The 20,344-nt window shown below is 37.3% G+C and overlaps 1 protein-coding gene across 1 annotated transcript in view; it reads right to left on the bottom strand.

The window, feature by feature from the left end:
* SLC2A13 (solute carrier family 2 member 13) overlaps nt 1-20,344 on the bottom strand; it is a 372,286-nt gene that overhangs the window by 282,573 nt on the left and 69,369 nt on the right. Inside the window, exon 3 of the mRNA XM_055318501.1 lies at nt 12,644-12,852. Within this exon, the coding sequence (XP_055174476.1) occupies nt 12,644-12,852 (209 nt within the window). The remainder of the gene's footprint in view (nt 1-12,643; nt 12,853-20,344) is intronic.

Below are 20,344 nucleotides of genomic sequence, written 5' to 3' on the forward strand. Positions count from 1 at the left end.
TTAAAGAAAATCTTGAAGCATGGAAATAAAATATTTTTCTTATGCAGAAATTTTAAAATTCAATGAAATACAGGGTGATGAATGATTAAGAATATGCATCTGAATCAAGACACGTTTGAATTATTTTTGCCACTTCTAGGCAGGGATACCATGTTTTTGGAGCATGATTTTTCTCATCTCCCAAACAGTATAATAATAATAGTTAACTACTTCACAGGGTTGCTGTAGGATTAAAAGATACAAAATGCCATGTAAAGTGCTATGCACAAAGTAAATGTAAATGCTCCTAAAATGATCATTCTTTATTGATTTCTAACAAACTGACAAAGTTTTAAAAAATCATGATTGTTTTTCAAGTTTCATCTTTAAAAGCAGTTAAGACTTGAAGTGATATTGCTCTTTGCTGCCAGAAATGTCACTTGCATAGATAAGCAGACTCATATTCTAAAATACTTTCTAAAAAAAAAAACACTGAAGAATTCAATGAGTGTATTAATAAGCATGAAACAGAAAAACTTACAGAGTTATTACATGAACAAAGCTGAGTACATTTCAGTAATTCTTATGAAATGAATAGAAAGACTGGTAATTGGGCAGCCTGGGTGGCTCAGCGGTTTAGCGCCGCCTTCAGTCCAGGGCCTGATCCTAGAGACCCCGGATGGAGTCCCACGTTGGGCTCCCTGCATGGAGCCTGCTTCTCCCTCTGCCTGTGTCTCTACCTCTCTCTCTGTCTCTCATGAATAAATAAAATCTTAAAAAAAAAAAAACTGGTAATAAGCTATTTCAAAAAGTAAAAAAATTTTCACAGAAAATTTTTGAGAAATATGAATTTCCAATGACTTCCTTAGGTGAATACATCTAAATACACATCAGCTAACAAGAACACCACAAACAAACACCAAATTTCACATCTAAGGTTCCAACTACAACTATATGGTCAAGACTATCATTTGTTTTAAGAGCATCAAAGCCACTGTAGCCATGGCCCATGAAACATACCTGGATTTCATAAGGCTCACTTTTCATAACAGAAGATTTTACTATATTTGACATGTGCATAACTGCAATATGGGGCCTACTCCAAATTATAATCTATTCCTCAAAATTATAAACAAAAACCTAATCTAGTCATTCTTAAGTGGTATTTCCCAGATTTAGACATTACCAAGGGTATGCTTTAAAATTCTCAAATAGTAATAAATCACATAATATTTTACAGCTTTTATATTTGAAATTTCATTGTACTCAAATGCTTTACCTCAAAAATTAAGTTAAAAATATTTTTTTAGAGATCTATTTGAGAGAGAGAGAGAGAGAGAGAAAGAGAGAGAGAGAAAAGGAAAGAGAGAAAGAGAGAGTGCCAGCTTTGCACAGAACCTGATGTGCATCTCAATCCCAGGACCCTGCAATCATGACCTGAACTGAAATCCAGACGCTTAACTGACTGAGCCACCCAGACAGGCCAAAATTAAGTTTTTTATTTGGGCCCAACATGTTAGAGACTAGGAGAAAATAATAACTCCTGACACACACATAAATTCCAAACAGTCTTGATAAAATCCACAAAGACTCTAAACATACCCATCTATCCGTGGAAAGTGGGTCATTCAACAATAATCATCGTGCACTGAATTACATTTCCTCCTCACCAACCACTTGGTGGGGGTCCCTGGGACTTCGGGATAACTGAGTTCCACCCACACAAGGAAGGCTTTTCATGCCTGTTAGCATTCCATCTCTTCCTAATTTCAGAGAGCAAAGGTCAGACATCACCATCCACTCCTCCCACAGGAGTAGAAAGGCAGCCGAGAAACATTAAGTACTTTGCAGATGTAAAGCAGGGACTGTGTCTGGTGGTGGGGATGCAAAGATAAGCAACACTGTGTCATCAGTGGGACAAGAACAGGAAAATCAAATGCACAGTGGCACAGAGCTGCATTACCGAGGTGCTGGGAGCACAAAGAAGGGAGGCACCCCGCCCCGGGCTCTCAGAGATAAGAGAATTCTAAGGAAGGCTGGAGGGTGGGTCTTGTTTGCTTGCTCTATGAAATGCCAGGTTTTCTCCCTCTTCTTTGAGCAGTTTCTTGTTAATGAACCTTCTACCTACTGCAACAGCCTCAATAAAATCCTCTCCCTATTTGTTCAGTACATTTTGTCTTCCACAATGGGTTTATTTTGCTTTGACTGCAATCCAAGGAAAGGGAGCAACAATTTCTGTTCACATGTGAACAAACAAGGGGGACCAAGCATTTTGACAGAGCATCAAGCCATATGTCAGATGAGACCCAGCTCTCACAACTGGCTTCTACTGCCCCATGAGATCAAAGGTGATCCTGCACATCGTGATAGCCCTGTTAGGCCATGGCCCAGACTTTAAGAAAGCCATATGCTCTGAGTAGTGTGGTCTCATAAAAGCTACTGCTTCAATTACCCAGAGTCTTCTTTGCAACACTACCTTTTTTAGGTTCTTTGGTGATAACACACCATGTGCACACTTACACACACATGCTAGACACATATAAGCAATTCACCATCTGCACAGAAATCAAAGGAGACACACCTGCTAGTGAATCCCTGTTGAAGAGCCTTCAATGTACATTTTTTTTTTAAAAAGTATCCCAAATTAGTTCTAAGAGAAACTAAAGCTACTTGATAAAACAGACACAATGATTGAGTAAAGAAGGGGTCAGCAAGTGCAGCCCGGGTGGCTCAGCGGTTTAGTGCCGTCTTTGGCCCAGGGCCTGATCCTGGAGTCCTGGGATCAAGTCCCACGTCAGGCTCCCTGCATGGAGCCTGCTTCTCCCTCTGCCTGTGTCTCTGTCTCTGTCTCTCTCTGTCTTTCATGAATAAATAAACAATCTTTAAAAAAAAAAAAAAAAAAGAAGGGGTCAGTGAACTGTAACCCAGAGGCCATATTTAGTTGGGTTCATATTTTTGTAAGTAATAAAACCTAACAGGTATGGAAAAATAAGCTTTTGTGTTTTAGGGCACAAAGCCACATTCATTCCTTTACATACTAGCACTGCTTTCATGCTATAATGGCAGCACTGAGTTCAGCTGCAAGCCACAAAGCCTAGCACTTTTTGCCCCTTTCCAGAAAAAGTTTGCCAACTCCTGGAATCAAGCATCAAATTAATTCCTTTCTAGTAAAAAGAGAAAAGCCTCAAACCTATTATATTAAAAGCAAAATTAAAATATATCCCTATTACTATCTTTTCATTAGTTTTTCAGATGAAACATTTTACCTACTTTGTAGATATTGTGCTCTTGTGCAACACACTAAAATACCAGCATCTGCCAAACTAAGCAGGAAGAAACATTTAAACATTTCTATTCCAGCCTTTTTCGAAAAATGTCCTAAAAGCAAAAAATGAACTGTGTTAAATTTGCTAATGGAGAATAGTATCAAAAGGCCTTCTCAGCACACAGAAAATCCCTAACATGATACTAGTTCTCAAATTTAATACATTCTTTTTATGAGACAATTTTTACATTTTCTTTGCAGAGTTCACTGGTTGTGGATTAAACAGCCAAGCTCAGGAACTGCTGACTCCACCACCTCCTCAGCTCCAACCCATGTCATCTCCCCACCCTGGGAGTCAGGAGGCATGCAGTCACTTGGGGTGCTTTTCTCTCTCAGATGATGACGGAGTTTTGGTTCTAGCAAAGTGAATTGGAAAGATCAACTTAAATCAGATTTTAAAGGAACTGGTTTCTGAGGAAGAGGAGGATTGATCCTGTGTGTTGGGATGAAACTCTGGAGGCCACAGGGTCTGCAGACGGAGAGGGACGATACCAGAACGAAGGGCAGTGGAAGACACCATTACCAAGCATGGGGTGAACACCACACAGTATGACCATAAGAGAGAGCGGGAAAGAGGAAATGGTTGCAAAACACTCTTCTGAAATAAATGAGTCAGCTGACCTTGAAGGTTTATTTTCTTGTTGTTTCTATTTTGTAGTTGTTTTGTATTCTTGCCTTTTAGAAAAGGAGGTCATGCTTAAGGAAATCTGACAGGTTCTCAGCTCCCTGTGAACAAGGACCATGCCTCCTTCCCCCCCCCCCCCCCACCCAGTATCTACATTTAAACTGCAGGGCATGGAGGTAGCAGATGGAGAGTTGGCCAGATGGAGGGAGGACAGACGTGAGAGGAGGCAGGGTGAGGCTCAGATCTTACCTCTTTCACTGCCTACCTGTTCCGCCTTGCCAGCTCTCCATTTTCTCAGCACAGTATGGATCATAAGGTCTAATATTTACAGTTGTTTTAACAATCAGAGACAGAGAGAGAATGCATGTGTACATACACGCACATTTACAAAAACAGGCATTCAGTAAAGAGTAATTGTTATTAGTTTTTCACACTAGTATTATTCAAATATGAATAAGCAATGCTCAGACAACCCTACTAGAGGTTTTTGCTTTTATAGAAAGTTGATTTTGAAAGTCTCTGTCCACCTCACCCTTAGGAAAGAGCAGCTATTGCACTCAGTTCTCTAAAAAAAAAAAAAAAAATATTTTGAAGCTTTATTTTATTCTAAAAGACATGCAACGTGGAGTTATTTTCAAAGAAATATCTTAAAAAGTTCAGGGAGAAAAAAAACTGTACTGAAAATGTGAGATGCTTACACAGCACTTTTATGTTGTTCTAGCTTCATAAACCTAGTAATTTTCTCCTCAATCTATCTTGCAGAGTATACATCTTCTTACTGAAGGTTACTACATTTCAAGCAGTACAGATGCTGAGACGTTAACTGAAGTGCACATCTACAGGCAGTGCTTACTAAGGTACTGATTAAAAACACTGCCTGGTGGATAGACCAGAAGAGTTAGAGGGCCTAAGGTATTGAGTGGAAAAGGAAGGAGAAAAATAATGTTATGTGACCAGTTAATATCCCAAATATAAAGTGAATTTTAAATATTTGAAAACAAAAGAGTGATCCCTTTGGTTTTAAATATCTGAAAACAAATGGGTGGTTCTTTTGGGGTTTTAAGATTTATTTATTTGAGAAAGAAGGAGAGAGCTGGAGCAGAGGGGGAGGGACAGTGGGGGAAAAAAAAGACTCTCAAGCAGATTTCCCGCTGAGCGAGGAGCCTGACTCGGGCTCAATCTTACAATCCGGAGATCAGGGCCTGAGCTGAAACCAAGAGTCAGATGCTTAACCCACTGCACCACCCAGGCACCCCTTCCTTTGGTTTTTTGAGAAATATACTAGAAGATCTTTCCTGACATGTGTAAACAGGCAAGGTTCTTCAGATAGCAAATGACATCATTATTAATATTCTGATTCTAGAACTCATCAATGGACTTGTCCCATTACCACTAAAACATCTCAACGTCAAAGAGTGGCTCATATGCCCTCCACTTTGAGATGGAAAAACTGGGTTTTCTTCAGGATCTTCCTCTAACCTTCTTCAAAGACAAGGTAACTGTTAAAAGGCACAGCAATCTGTCTTATCTGAAGGGAAAAAAAAGGTCCAGATTATGGTTTTATTTACAAACCAGACTACCACCTATGCTGAATGACGGATTCCCTGTTTAGTGGAAATGAATTGCCCTGAAGCACTACTAAGGAACTAGTCTTTGTGAAATGTCTACCTAGTTGCGTGTTTTACTCTTGTTGGACCGTATTAAATACAGAGCATTAAAAAACAGGATAAACCTCACAATGTGCTGGAGGAGAAAGAAAACTCTGAGGCAGTCAAAACTCCTTCAGCATAGATTTTTTTTTAATGAAATATGGATTTAAGTTCATCTTAGTAAGAAAGCAGAAAGATGAGCCTTCAAATATTACCTACCAACTTATAAGACAATCTGGATTTTCAATATAAATCAAGGAAAACCGCTTGAAAGCTTACAGGTAATGTGAAAAAGGTTTCCTTCTCCCATGAGTAGGTTGAGTGGAAAAATCTCTGTGCTATTCTTTCTGCCATGTAAAAGGTGAGTCAATGACATTTTAATGTAAAAGCTAAGAACTATTCCAATTCTGCTTAAGATTTTAAAAGTCCTCTGGGGTTTAGAAAATCGAAGGCAACCTTTATTTAAAACCATACTGAATTAAATAGAGTTTCTTTTAAATAAGTCGTCATGCTTAAAAAAATGTTTTACTAGAAGCTGAATAGAATTATATATTGTTTTTATAGTCCAGCTTATAGCTTGTTAACACAAGAATAGAGAATTAAAGCAGCTTTTTACTTGACCTTTTGTTTTAATCTGTTTACCATAGGAGATATGTATAATAGCCTCACATTTGGACAATTTTGGCAATTTTACAACCATCTTGAGAATATTAGATACAAAAATTTTTCTTTGCCTATATTTATAAAACTCTGGGGGGGGGAGTGTCATCCTGCTGAGAAACAATTTGTCAATATCTATTTCAAGTTCATCCAGTAAATAACATACTTGCATTACTTTGGGTCAGACAACACTGTATACTACCATATGAAGAAAATATAAGCAAAAACTACCAGAAATGCTGGGGAAAATGACTACTTTCCTCTAAGTGCAGCAGATGTCAACTGCAATGAGCATTCTCCTGCAATGTTATTATGCTGGAATCGGATTTCTAAAGAAACTTTTGGAAGGATTTCTATCAAAATATGATAAATATCTATCTTCTCTGACCTTTCTGCAGAATATGATTTGTTGAAATGGCCACAGTCGATATCAATTCACAAGAAAAGAAATGACTTATGAAGAGATAAGACTTACTGACCTAACCGCAAGATCACTGCAGGAAAAGAGAGAGAGAGAGAGAGAGAGAGAGAGAGAGAGAGCGCGAGCGCACAGCAGCTGTCCCTTCCTGAACATGATAGACCTGACCCCCCACAAGAGCTGGACGTAAAATAGGTTTTAAACTGAACTCACAGGAGGGTCTTGAATAAATTCCTCTCCCTACAACGTTCTTCCTTTTCAGGCTGGAGAGACTGAACTCCCTGACAACGCCAAAATGCAGAGAGCCACATATGCCCAGGTACTGAGTTGATCAGTTGATAAAATTAAATGATGCAAATCTTGTTGGCATGGATATTTTTGCAAGATTAGACACTGTACATAGGTAACCTCAACGCTCTCCTTATAATAGGGGCCAGCAACCATAGGCCTAAGTCTAATTTGTCTGAAAGCATTGGATAATGCCTCTGGGTTGCTACTTCTCACATATCCAGATTAAGATTTGAGTGACCGAAGGGCAAGGCTAACCTTCTCACTGATATTCTTCTGTTCGATAAATCTATTATGAAAGCATCTACGATCTCAGTGATCTAGGTAATATTAATTCTAAAAAAAGATTTATATACAATTTTTAAAGAACAGGATGCACGAAAATGCTATTTCCCTTTAAAAAAGAAAAGGCCATATACATTTTTAAGTTCCCTGAATCAACCTCATGCTTATAAATAGACAACCTTGCAAGAAGATGCCCTCCCTTGCCCTGAGACGTACACTTAGTTTCCCTCCTTGCTTTGCTCCTTTTAGTCCATCTGCTGTTGCACCGAAGCTGCCCTGACAACTTCATTCTCCCAAAACACTGCTTCTTTTTCCCATAGTTTTTTATATCAATTCTACAACAATATTTGCTCAATTCTCTAGGGAGAGAAAGTCTTCCTTGTTTACACTTTCCTTCCAATGATCCTGCCTTAACATCTCAGGGCAGAGCAGAGAAGGGAGTGACAGCAACGATGTGACAGAACATAGGAGACTTTCCTTAAGCCCCACCTATAGGGCTTCTGCTTGGGCCTGTGGGCAGTAGAGTCTTTACTTTCCTTCCACCTCACCCAAGAATCTATTTCTGTTCTCCAGTGCAGGATAAGAAATTGAAGACTTCAAGGAAAAAAAATTTAACTATGTGTGATGATGCACGTTAAGGAGATTTACTGTGGTGATCGTTTTGCAATATATACATATACTGAATCATTATGTCACACACTGAAACTCATATAACGTATGTCATCTGTGTATCAATTAAAAAAAGAAAACTGAAGAAGTCATCAGAGAGTTCTTTCAAAGGAGGTGGCACTAAGCATATGAATACACATATTTCTAGATTCTTTCCTAAGACTGTCTGTAGAGGAATTGTCTCTTCTGTTGACCAACTTTAATTTTCTTGTTATGAGACAATTACTGTTATAAACTAAAGCTCCTGACAAAGACTCCCTGTTCTTCTACATGCCTGGTAAATTAAGAGAGGACCATCTGCTTCTAAGAACATAGGCAGCTCCAACTCTTTCTACCCTGCCTCATACATTTGCCCGAGAGGAGGGCTCCAAATGCTTTAAAAGTTCATGTCTGTCAAGCTGAGGAGTGCATCTCCTGGGAATGTACAGGAGAGACTGATGGAACACAAAAAGCTAATGAATAAACACTCTAGATATTTAGGAAAAACACTTTCAAAGTAAAGAGGTATACTGTGAAACAGAACACTAACTTTTATTAATTTATAGGATAAAGCATAAAAATTCAAGTAAATGTTGGGCTTACTGCAGTTGCCTTTTGCTATGGAACACATATCCCAACAAGCCCGCCTCTCTACAGTTACCTCTGAAGCCAAGTGGAAAAGTTTGAGAATCACTGCCTTAAGTAATTACCTAGGTCTCTCTCCGGTTTCTACCTCTGTTGTAAATAAAGGTCACATCGCTAGTGCTCATCTATGCAGCATGAAATAAACTAAGGCAATAATCTGCAAGAAGCAAGCAACAAAATGATGGAAATTATATGCGTATTATTTAGTACTCAAATTTGTTTTTAATTCTAAAAGTGGTAATTGTGTCCCTACAAATTCAAAGCTTAGGATTGTCAACCTGGCATAAATAAAGATGAATAATTAGTCCTTACACCGATGCCTTAAAAATCTGGCACAAGGACACTTCATAACATTATCAAAACTTCCAAGAAAATTAATCTGGTCCAAATAGTGATACACATAATTTTGTACTTGTGGTTTCCTCTGCTTGGAAACCCTTCGGTTCCCTAGTTTGATTCTTTCACAGCCTTTACATTCACCTCTTCAGAGAAGCCTTTCCTAACTCTTCCCCTTCAGTCCCTCTATCAATGTTGTTATCCTGTGTATTGCCTTTAAAACCATTACTACCATTTGTAGCTCTCCAGTAATTATTTACCCTTTATCATCCCTGTGCTTCTTCCCAACAGAATGGACCAGAACCTCATCTTATTTACCGCCACATCTCCATTGAGTGTCACTCAGTATTCTGGAATGAAAGGCTGCTGCATAGTATTTGAAAATTTAAAAAGAAGCATTTCCCACAGATTTTTAAAACCCTAAAAAAAAAAATCAGACTTTGGAGCTATGATACTCTGGCTCTCCTTTCTTACAAACCTAAAAAGAATCTGAAATTCAGAACCTCCCAGAAAATCTTTTTGGGATTACAAACTAGGGGTGGAACCAGGACTGGTCTTTCATTTCCCTGTCTCCCACTCCAGGGAGCTTTCCAAATCAAGCTGTCCTTACTTCCAGTCTCACTTTATTAGTCCTGCAGGATGTGTAAATAGTGTTGAATACAATGGGAAAACCAACTGTTTGCTGCTTTCCCATCAGTTACCCCTTTTTTTTTCTTTTTCCCACCGAAATCACATGTTAAGGAGGTTGACCTTTTTGCCATGTGCAGAAGACATGGAATACCAATACAATACAATCCGATTCCACAGTGTGGCCTCTGAGCCTCGCCTATGCTGCTGACACAACCAGATCAACCAGCATATTCACTACAGAAAGTCACAAAGCGTGTCTGACCCAGAAGTAAATCCCACCTGCACTGGTTATTTCACACTTCCAAAAAAATAATTTAATTAACACCTAATTTGGTTGCCATGCCTATTTTCCTCAAAGAAATCAAATTTAAACTCTAGTGACTAAGATAAAAAAATCCTACGAAGAGAGAAGGGTCACATAATCAAGTACCATAACAGTCATAAGTTACGAATCCACTGCAAACTCCCAGAGAAGGACATGGGGACTGAGGTGGAATCAGATCTACTTATTAAGCTCCTACAGGCAGGTAATTAAGCCACCATGTCTGAAAATAAAACATTTCTCTCCAGAAGAAACAGGGGTCACACACAACTTCTTTCCAATCCCCTGAAAGATCTTAAGTATTTTGCAGTGGCTAGGCCAAAGCTCCCCCCTCCAGGCAGCTGCACTTTACTGCCCAGAGTCCCCAGGAAATAGGAGCTCCAGATTTACCTTGTCAGGATCCATGGGCAGAAGAACCCAGGCTACTCTCTAACCCTGCAACATAATGGCTGACTTGTCTTCTCTGGGCCAGGGCATTTTTATTACTTTGAAATTAGCTGTTCTTTCATATATGTTTGTCCACATAGTCTATCATTTTTTAATGCAGAAGTGGCTGAGGGCCAGGACCCTGCTGGTTTGTTATGACAAGCCCTAGCACTGGTCTCTGTTTTCCAACTAAATGGACACAGAGTCTTGCTCCTGGACCTGACAATGCTGAAATAAAATTCACACTTGTGCAGAATAGGTTTTATCCTGGTCAAACTTCTCAATCATAAAAATGAGGCCCCCAAATTACTTGCTATTTAACACTGGCAAATCTGCCTTGTGAATTCATGCCGCAATGCTATTAATTCCATACTTTTAAAAAAGAACATGAGATTAATTTTAAAATTAAGCAAGATGATAGTACTCAAATAATACTAATCTAAAATGGGGAAATTATAAATCCTAGTAGTAGTTGCAAAGTTTAAGATATTTACCCAAGCACAGGACAAATGCTATTAGGATTCAATGAATAACCAAATGTGTATATAGAGCAATACCGGGAAATAAGTAAACAGCTCAGTATTTTATCTTTACCAAAGAAAAAGTGCCCTATTTAGCTCCAAAAGATTTCTCGTAAAAACTAAAGGAGATACAGATAATTACAATCTTAAGTACCTTAAGTTTCTTAAGCAAAAAATCTGGTTATACGTTCCAAATAACCATGAAACTCAAAGAGTGTGCACTCAACAGCTGCATGGCTATACCAGCTGGACAAAGTTTTCAGCAGTCAAAATGAAGCTACATGGTCAATGCTTTGTAGAATTAGTGCATCCCTACCCCTAAATAGGAAGGCTTTTTAAATTAAGTTGTTATCCTTTAGATGATAAAAATTTATGTTCTGAACAGTATTTAAAATAACCTAATAACTTGAAAATTTTTTTACTCATATATTGTCAGTACATGGGCTTCAAGCACTCTGATTACTACAAAAAAACAAGATCTTATTTCATGTGGGCCACAGCTGAGAGAAATTCAGACAGGAACATAAATGAATTTATTTGTAATTTAAATGAACATTTAAAATAGTATTTTTAAATTAACACAATGTTCAACTCAGTAAAAGCGAATTATTTCGTTAAAGCAAAATTCTCTTTAAAACTTGCACTAATAGCTTATTCTGGAAATGCTTACAGTGCCAGGCACATAGTATATGCTCACAAACTTGTTTGTTAAAAATGACCTTGACCTAGAATTGGCTCACAGTTCACTGGAGCTTTGACCTGAGCAAGAAAATAACAACACCGCACTACTGCACTGCATATAAATAATTGTTAAGTCAGGTGTGGCCAACATGGTGACCAGCTTCTGCACAGTGTTTATTCTATTGTTTCAGGAAAGCACAACCTTCAGCTCTACCAAAAATTATAGCAAGAGTAGGTGAGTGAACACACCTTCCAAGACTTGTGTGACATATATCAATACATGAGTATGGGTGTTTTCATTTTCTCAAGTATGAAAAATAATTTGACTAACACAAGTCAGCATTTCCACTTGGGTTACCAATTAATATTAATACAGGGGCAAAAGGACGGCTGGGAGAAAATGAGACAATTTTAGGAACTATGAATCTACCAGTGTAATGGTTATTGTTGAGAAATGTATTACAAAATGTCTACCTCACAACATATGCATCCTACAAATCACTTATCCAAATCTCTCAAGATTAGAGATCCTGTTTGAGATTTTTCAAAACCCTACCTGATTTCTTCTCTGAAAAGAAATTCATCAATCTAAATGGACTAGAAACTTCTTTTGGTTTTCCAACATGGTGAAATTGCGATTAGACAATCAGTTAAACATTGTAATGAAAAGAGGGAAATACAAAATGATTCCAAAACTAGGATCAAGAGGCATTCTTATTCTTTATAAAACTGATATGAAAATTAATGTAATACGTGTAAACATGGTATTTAGTTTTACTAAAGCGATTTATTTTGACAACAGTTCACACTATGAGGCTCTCTGGTAATACAGAAGGTCAAAATGCATATGTTTATCTTTATATATATTTATTTGTAAAATACGTCTATACTCAAAAATTACCCCCTACACAAAAAATGATGACAACCATGTCATATATATCCAATTTTGAAAGAATAAAAGAGACTATACAAAACTAAAAATGGTAATTATGTGAGGATAGTGGTATTATGGGGATGGGTTTTCTTTCTTTTATAACATTCTTATATTACTTCAAAAACTAAATTAAAATATATTTATTTTGATTTGGTTATACACATGAAAATGTTACATCATTTAGAGTTGCTAAATAATAGCAAAATAATATAGTTTCTAAATAAAACCATTATGTAGTTTTAAAATTCATATAAGTACAAAATCCACATACCTGAGCCAACCTCTTTTTCTTCTTCTTCAATGTTGTTTCTGATGCTATCATATTCCTCATCAATGGTCTGGTTACCACGCATCTGAGATAAAATTCTACGAGCCTTCTGAGTCTGTCCTTTCTGAATCAGCCACCGAGGACTCTCAGGTAAAAAGAGAAAGCCAAAAAACTGTATAACTGCTGGAATTGCTGCAAGTCCCAACATGTACCTGCAATAAAAAATCCATATATTATTTTAAAATTTGGACTTATTAACACTGAGTACAAATAAAAAGTTTGTGTTCACCACATGGGGAATAGTATCTAATATTAAATTAGAGTGATTTTTTGTGTGTGTGACCAAAAAAAAAAAGGATTTTTTTAAAGGTTTCATTTATTCATGAGAGAGACAGAGAGAGAGAGGCAGAGACATAGGCAGAGAGAGAAGCAGGCTCCATGCAGGAAGCCCCATGTGGGACTCAATCCCAGGACTCTGGGATCACACCCTGAGCTGAAGGCAGACGCTCAACAGCTGAGCCACCCAGTCCTCGCAAAAAAGGATACATTTATACTGTAGTGAGAACTGGAAAATGAGAAAAATCAGATTCTTCTCTCTCATACCAATTACATTTAAAAAGGGCAAAAGTCACAATAATTACGTATGTACATTCTGAACCACACACATCATGCAAAACACCATAATCACCACCCCTTTCTAATACTAATACATATAATTCTGTTTTACAATAGAAAATGGGGCTCAGACAAAACTCTGATTATCTGTTTAAAAAGATTTTTTTTCATTAAAATAAATAACCCAAACTCCTTATTTTTTTTTTGCTCCATGAATGGTCAGTAATGATTTCATTTTGCCATCAAGCATCACATTCAACCTCATTAACTAAGGAAAAGCCAGAGCAGAAAAAAGATAGAAGCAAACAATCATTGTTAAAATGACAGAAATAGGGCAGCCCGGGTGGCTCAGCGGTTTGGCGCCGCCTTCAGCCGGGGGCCTGATCCTGGAGACCCGGGATCGAGTTCCGCGTCAGGCTCCTTGCATGGCGCCTGCTTGCGCCTCTGCCTGTGTCTTTGCTTCTCTCTCTCCTCTCTGTGTATTCTCAGAAATAAATAAAATCTTTAAAAAATGACAGAAATATAGTAAAAAGGCATATCGTTTTAAATCCGTCAAAGAAATAAAAATACTAGTATGAGTACGTCAGTATCAAAGATCTCTGCAAAATTATCCTGACCACTAGATCTATGTCCTAACATTCCTTTGATGTTAGTCCTCGATCTTTTTGAATTGAGGGGTTAGATTAGCTCAACTTCAAGGTCACTTTCAAATGGAAACTTCTATGGATCTAGGACACCTGTATGTTTTTCTGTTGATCCAAATTCTCTGAGTTTATGTTCCATGGCAGACTTATGATGGTAGAGCTCAGAAAGCCAACTCTGATTAATTAACAAACATACTCACTGATACTCACAATAAATCAATTGACTTGATATACTTTTTAAAGCTATTCCAAGTTTTAAGCTATATTAAACCCAAAGTAGAGTGAGCAGCCTTGAAGCCTCCAGATATACAACTTGTGAAATAAGTCCACTACTTTTCAAACAAATTCATTTTAATTCCAAAAATAGCAGGAAAAAAATTGTCACATGGGTGTTAAGACTACCTCTCACTCTAAAATATTTGCAAATGACATATCTGATGGAGGTTTAGTATCCAGTATCTATAAAGAACTTATCAAACTCAAAAAATGGGTAGAAGACATAAACAGACATTTTTCCGTAGAAGATATACTGACAGCTAATAAACATATAAAAAGATGCTCAACATCACTCATTAGGGAACTACAAATCAAAATTACAATGAGATACCACTTTACACTAGCCAGAAAGGCTAAAATTAACACAGGAAACAACAGATGTTGGGGAGGATGCAGAGAAAGGGGAACCCTTGATAACACTTTAGTGGGAATGCAAACTGGTAGAGCCATTCTGGAAAAAAGTATGGAGCTTCCTTAAAATGTTAAAAATATTACTACCCTATGACCTAGCAATTGCACTACTCGGTATTTACCCAAAGGATAAGAAATACTGATTTGAAGGAACACATGCACCCTGATGTTTATAGCAGCATTATCAACAATTACCAAATTATGGGAAGAGCCCAAATGCCCTACTGACTGATGAATGGATAAAGAAGCTGTGGAAAACATATATAATGGAATATTACCCAGCGATAAAGAATGAAATCTTGTCATTTGCAATGACACAGATGGAACTAGAGTAGATTATGCTAAGCAAAATCAGAGAAAGACAAATACCGTATGATTTTACTCACATATGGAATTTGCAAAATGATACAGATGAACATAGGTGTCAAAAAAAAAAAGAGGCAAACCATAAAACAGACTCTTAACTATAGAGAACAAATGGAGGGTTGCTGGTAGGGGGGTCCGGACAGGCTAAATCGGTGATTGGTATTTAAGAGAGCACTTGTTGTAATGAGCACTGGGTGTTGCATATAAGTAATCAACCACTAAATTCTACTCCTGAAACTAATATTACACTATATGTTTACTAAATGGATTTCAAATAAAAACTTGAAGTGAACCAAAACAAAATTTAAAAAGTATCACTCACTCCAAACAGCACATAAAGCCACACATGGAAACAGAAAAATTAAGATTTTTAATAAACAAGTTCTTATGACTAAATGAGTCATTTTGGTTCATAGTATTAAACAAGATCTTATTAAAAGTGTTTTTTTAATCCATGGGCTGTGATAATTATACCAATACTTAATCATTCCTTCCTCTGCTAACCTATAGAACACAGTGTTTTAAACTCCATTTATGTCACTATACCTTGTATTATAATGAATTATATATCTATCTCACCTGATTTTGTATTTAACTTTGTATTTGACAAAGCACCTAAAAAAATATCTTGCACACAGTAGGTACTTAGTAAATATTTTTAGAAATGATACAAAAGGAGCTATACATCTAAACTTTTTGTATTAGCTAGACAGAAAATAAACGTACTTCACATTTGTATAACACTGGTTCATGTAGCAATTCTTCTGGATCATTTAGCTCTGCAAACTTCATTGCGAGGTAATTTCTTTCAATTAAACTGTTATTCCAGATATAATCAGACCTTTTCTGAAGATGTCTCATCTGAAGATTCTTAGGATGTCTTCAGATGAGAGATTGGCTCACATAAATGCATACTTGTGGCAGCTTCCTCTTAAGATGTTAACTTGTATAACCAAATGTGTTACTTTAATGTATGTTTTATTGCTGTAAATGAATAACATTTTTGTTCACTTGTGTTCTCTCTGAAGAAAAAGTTATACTCAATTGTATTGCCCATTACTGCCAATTGTGTTAAAAAAGGGGGGGGCAATAAGAGGCAAATGCCAAATATACTGGATTAGGAAACAGATTTTAAAAATTCTAAAAATGGAAGCCTTCGTGTGTTGTTTCTCTACATCTTTCATGATCTTTCTTTCTGTTCTCCAAACCCCCTTACTGATGAATTAAAATTAAAGAGCTACACAGGGACCTTCAAAGCAGTACTTGAAATGAATATAGAAACTGAACTGTTTTCAGGCACCAAAAGGTGCTCACATAACACTGTGCATTTTACTACTCAGTATTTAATCCTAGGACACAGTATTTCTAAAAACTGAAAGAAAAGGGAGAAGGGTAGAAAAGGTAAGTACAAAAAGAAAATTGTATACATACATATTAGTTTATGTTCCTAATGCAAGCTAGATTAGTTCTCTAGTCTTTTAAAATCCAAGAGTCTAAGGTCTGAAATACACAATTCAATGCCCTAACATTAAGGTGGGTGGCACCCAACTGTCAACCTTTAAGGATATTGAAGCCTGGTTCCAGAGAGCAGGCAAAATAAAACATGTTTTATACATTTATGTCCTAATTTTCCTCTTCTAGAAGTAAAACAAAGCTTATTTTACTATATTTTGATTACCTTTCATGATGTACACAATTTGCCACCCCAAAGGGGTCTCTTTGGCATAAGGATTATTTTAGGCTAAGTATCTTTAAGAAATTGAAAACACAGGGAAAGCTCTAAAAACCAAATAGAAATTACCCTTTTGTAAAATTCATTTACATTTACAAGGGAAATTTCCTCTTGTAGGGGTATTTCCCTCTGTAAGAGTTCTAGAGACTCTTATCAAAGGAGAAGGTTAAGACTTAAATCTGCATCACAACCTTGCCCTTGTTTACTGTGCTTTTCTCTCCCCAACCTGTCATAACTGTCTCCTAGCCCCCAACATCTTCTTTGGTCTTTAGATGAAGATGGTATTTAGGGTGATGGCTTTGGCCTCTTTGTGGAGTTGCTCAGTTTTATGAGTTTTATCTGGGTCTCTCCTATTTATACAGGAGGTAATACATGTCATTAAACTTTTATTTGTCTCTTGTTAAGTGATCTCATGTCTCATGTTAGGCCAGGCAGAGGAATTCTAAAGGGTAAAGGAAATTTTTTCCTCCCAAAAAATGGTAAAAGTATTTTGATGAATACATTTCCAAGGCTCTGCAAAAACCAAATAACAGAAGATGGGGAGTAGTTGTGATAGAAAGATAGAAAGAACATAGGAATAGACCTGGGTTCTATTCAGCTCTGGGCATACTAGCCACAAAACCCTGGTCAAGTTATTTAATATTTTAATGTACAGGTGGCAGATCTATTTCTTAGGACTGCTGAGAGAATTAAGTGGAACCATACAGTTGGTACCTAAAATGGAGAAGGCACTTAGCCATAAAAAACTTACCTCCCTGACTCCCTCAACTATCAATTCAATACAATTTATCGATCTCGGCTGTATCATCCACCCAAAGTCAGTAGGTAAAACTAACCAATTTCTTTCTTGAGAAAAAACTGTCGTTCTGATGATGTGCAGACTGAAGAATAAGAAAAATAAAAGACTGCTTTGCTGTGTTACTGATGAAAATTTTATCGTGAGACTACAAGAGCAAGAAGTCTATAGGCTTAGTAAAAAGGCAGTATGTATTTGGGACTCACCTTGAGTCCTGGAAATCCAAGGAAATCAGGAACCACATGACTAATAAGACAGTCTGCTGACAAACTAGGGCAGTCAATCCCCCAAAGTAGTACTTAAATATTGATATGGGAGATCTCATTATTTTAAGTTAAATCAAGGGTTCTAAACCCTGACTTCACATTAGAATGGGGGGAGGAAGACTTTTAAAACATGTTAGTGTCCAGGCCCTACCCATCCAAGATTTTGATTAATTGGTCTGGGCTTCAGGCCCAGGAAATTCTATATTATTAAAAGCTCCCCAGGTGGTGCTAATATGCAGTCAGGGCTAAGAACCACCTATCTAAGTGTTTTTAAAAACCCAGGGGGTAAAAGTAAACAATAAGCACCCAAGGTCCATACTTTAAGGCAAAAGCTATTTATCTTCTGGAGGCACACCAAGCTGACAGAAAGGGAAGGAGGCTGACTAGAGCACAAATCCCAAGCTTTCAGGAATTCTAAAATTCTTAAGAATCTTCTGTGGCATCCTGATCACTCACAGGTGATTTTTTAATACTTTCTCAACTGAAGTTAACAAATGAGCTATTTTCTGGTCCAACTAGCTAGATCAGCACCTGCCTACCTTCCAGAAAACCAGGATGGGCCCTAAAATTGTGGGCAATGCTTTCAAGTGGTGTGGCTGGGCCAGCTGTCACCAAAGGAGACAAGCCCAGCTATTTTACCGCAGATTAAGCCTTCTTCCCAGTGCCAAGAACTGAAGCTCTGTGAATCAAAGATCCGGCATTCCTAGGTGACAGCCCTTCCCCTAGTGGTACTTCACATAAAACCAAACTGGGCCTGCACTGGACTCCATATTTGCCGCCATTCTTGTTTTAAAGGAATCATAGTGCTCTCACCCACAAAACTAAGGCAAGCATCCTCTAACTGATGGCCATTTAAGACACGAACTGTGTAGCTCATAATTGCCCCACTTCTTTGATAATAAAATGGTTATCTGATGACATGGTCTACTGAAAACATGATGAACACATTATTTATCCTCTAGTAGTTCTACAGGGTGATGATTAGGTTCCAAATACATTAAAAAAAAATAGTTGAAAATAGCTTAGACATGTAATCACTTAACAGTAGCAATAGTAATAAGTGATTAATACAAATCACTAGTTACTATGTGCCCAGTACTGTTCAAAGGGTTTAAGAAACATTAATCCATTTGTCTTCACAATGACCCTATGAAGTGGGTATCATTACAGTCCCATTTTAAAAACAAACTAAGTATAAATTAGATATAGAACTAGTATGCAGTGGACCTAGGATTAAAATCTAGGCAATCTTGGGGCACCTGGGTGGCTCAGTTGGTTAAGCATCTGGCTCTTAATTTCGGTTTAGGTCATGATCTCAGGGTCCTGGGATTAAGCCCATTGTGGGGCTCCATGCTCAGTGGGGAGTCTGCTTGAGCTTCTCTCTCCCTCCTTCTGCCCCTCCCCACCCCTGCTCCCTCTCCCTCCCTTTCTCTAAAATAAGTAAATCTTTCTTAAAAATTTAAAAATAAAATAACTTAGGCAATCTGGCTCCAATGTTTATTGTAAGACTAGCTATAATAAATGTCTAATGATTAGTTACCTTAATTCTGCAGAAATCATAAAAGAGAACATTAAGATAAATTAATCTTTACCTCATGTTTAAAGACTTTCGAGGATAACTTTAGAAGTTCTATTGTTCACTCACCTCTGTTAAATGTATTAAAGCACTGCAGAGTAACATGGCAAAGCGGCTACCAGGGGGCAGTCAGCCTCCTAGGAGCATGGTACCTGCCACAAAAGCACCCACAGGAAGGGGAAATGCAAACTTAACAACACAGACCTGCTGTGACACGTGGAATATACTGTTGCTCCCGACACCAGAGTTTTACTATGAAAATAATCAACTATTAATTAAAAGAAAATATCTCATTTGTATGGGCAAACTCATACTGCTTGTTTTGAACACTGTGCCAAACTGAATTTGAATTTAAGACATACATACATTTTTCATGTAGGAAAAATATGGGTAACATGGTAGGAGATGGTTTAAAAAATGACTAGGAGCAAAAAACAATTATTTGATCCTTTTAAAATATTTTACATAAGAGAACTTGATAGATCTAACATTGCTTTCCACGATATTTTGTTTTTCAATCTCTGCCTCCCAAAGGCCTCTCTAAACTTCTCCTCTTCCAAAAGGAATTATGCAAGAGTGAGGAATTATATCTTGCATCCACATGCTGTTTATTTTTCTTCTCCTCTCTGTTCTTTCTTAAGTTCCCAAACAATGTAAAAAGGTTCCCAATGCCTTACAAAAGAAGAGCTATATGATTTATGGTTTTAATTATAAGTCAAGCTATTCTAGAAAAACTATCATAGCTAAGAGAGCTGTATTACAAGATGTTATATTTGAAACAAATTGTATGCAATTGTTTTTACAGCTCTTAAGTTCTACTAAGGGAAGATACTTCACTCTGAGAAGCATATAAAGGTTTTTTGGACACTGCAGTCAGCCAATTATCCCACTAGGCCATGACAGCATTAAGGCATTCAATAACCACTTCCTTACTTGTCTCCTAAACTCACATTGTTAAATGTATTTTTCAGCCAAATATCCACCTTATATTCTAGTCACAGAGAATCTTGTTATTTTTCACA

The sequence above is a fragment of the Nyctereutes procyonoides genome, unplaced genomic scaffold (genome assembly GCF_905146905.1).
Source record: "Nyctereutes procyonoides isolate TBG_1078 unplaced genomic scaffold, NYPRO_anot_genome, whole genome shotgun sequence".
NCBI lineage: Eukaryota > Metazoa > Chordata > Mammalia > Carnivora > Canidae > Nyctereutes > Nyctereutes procyonoides.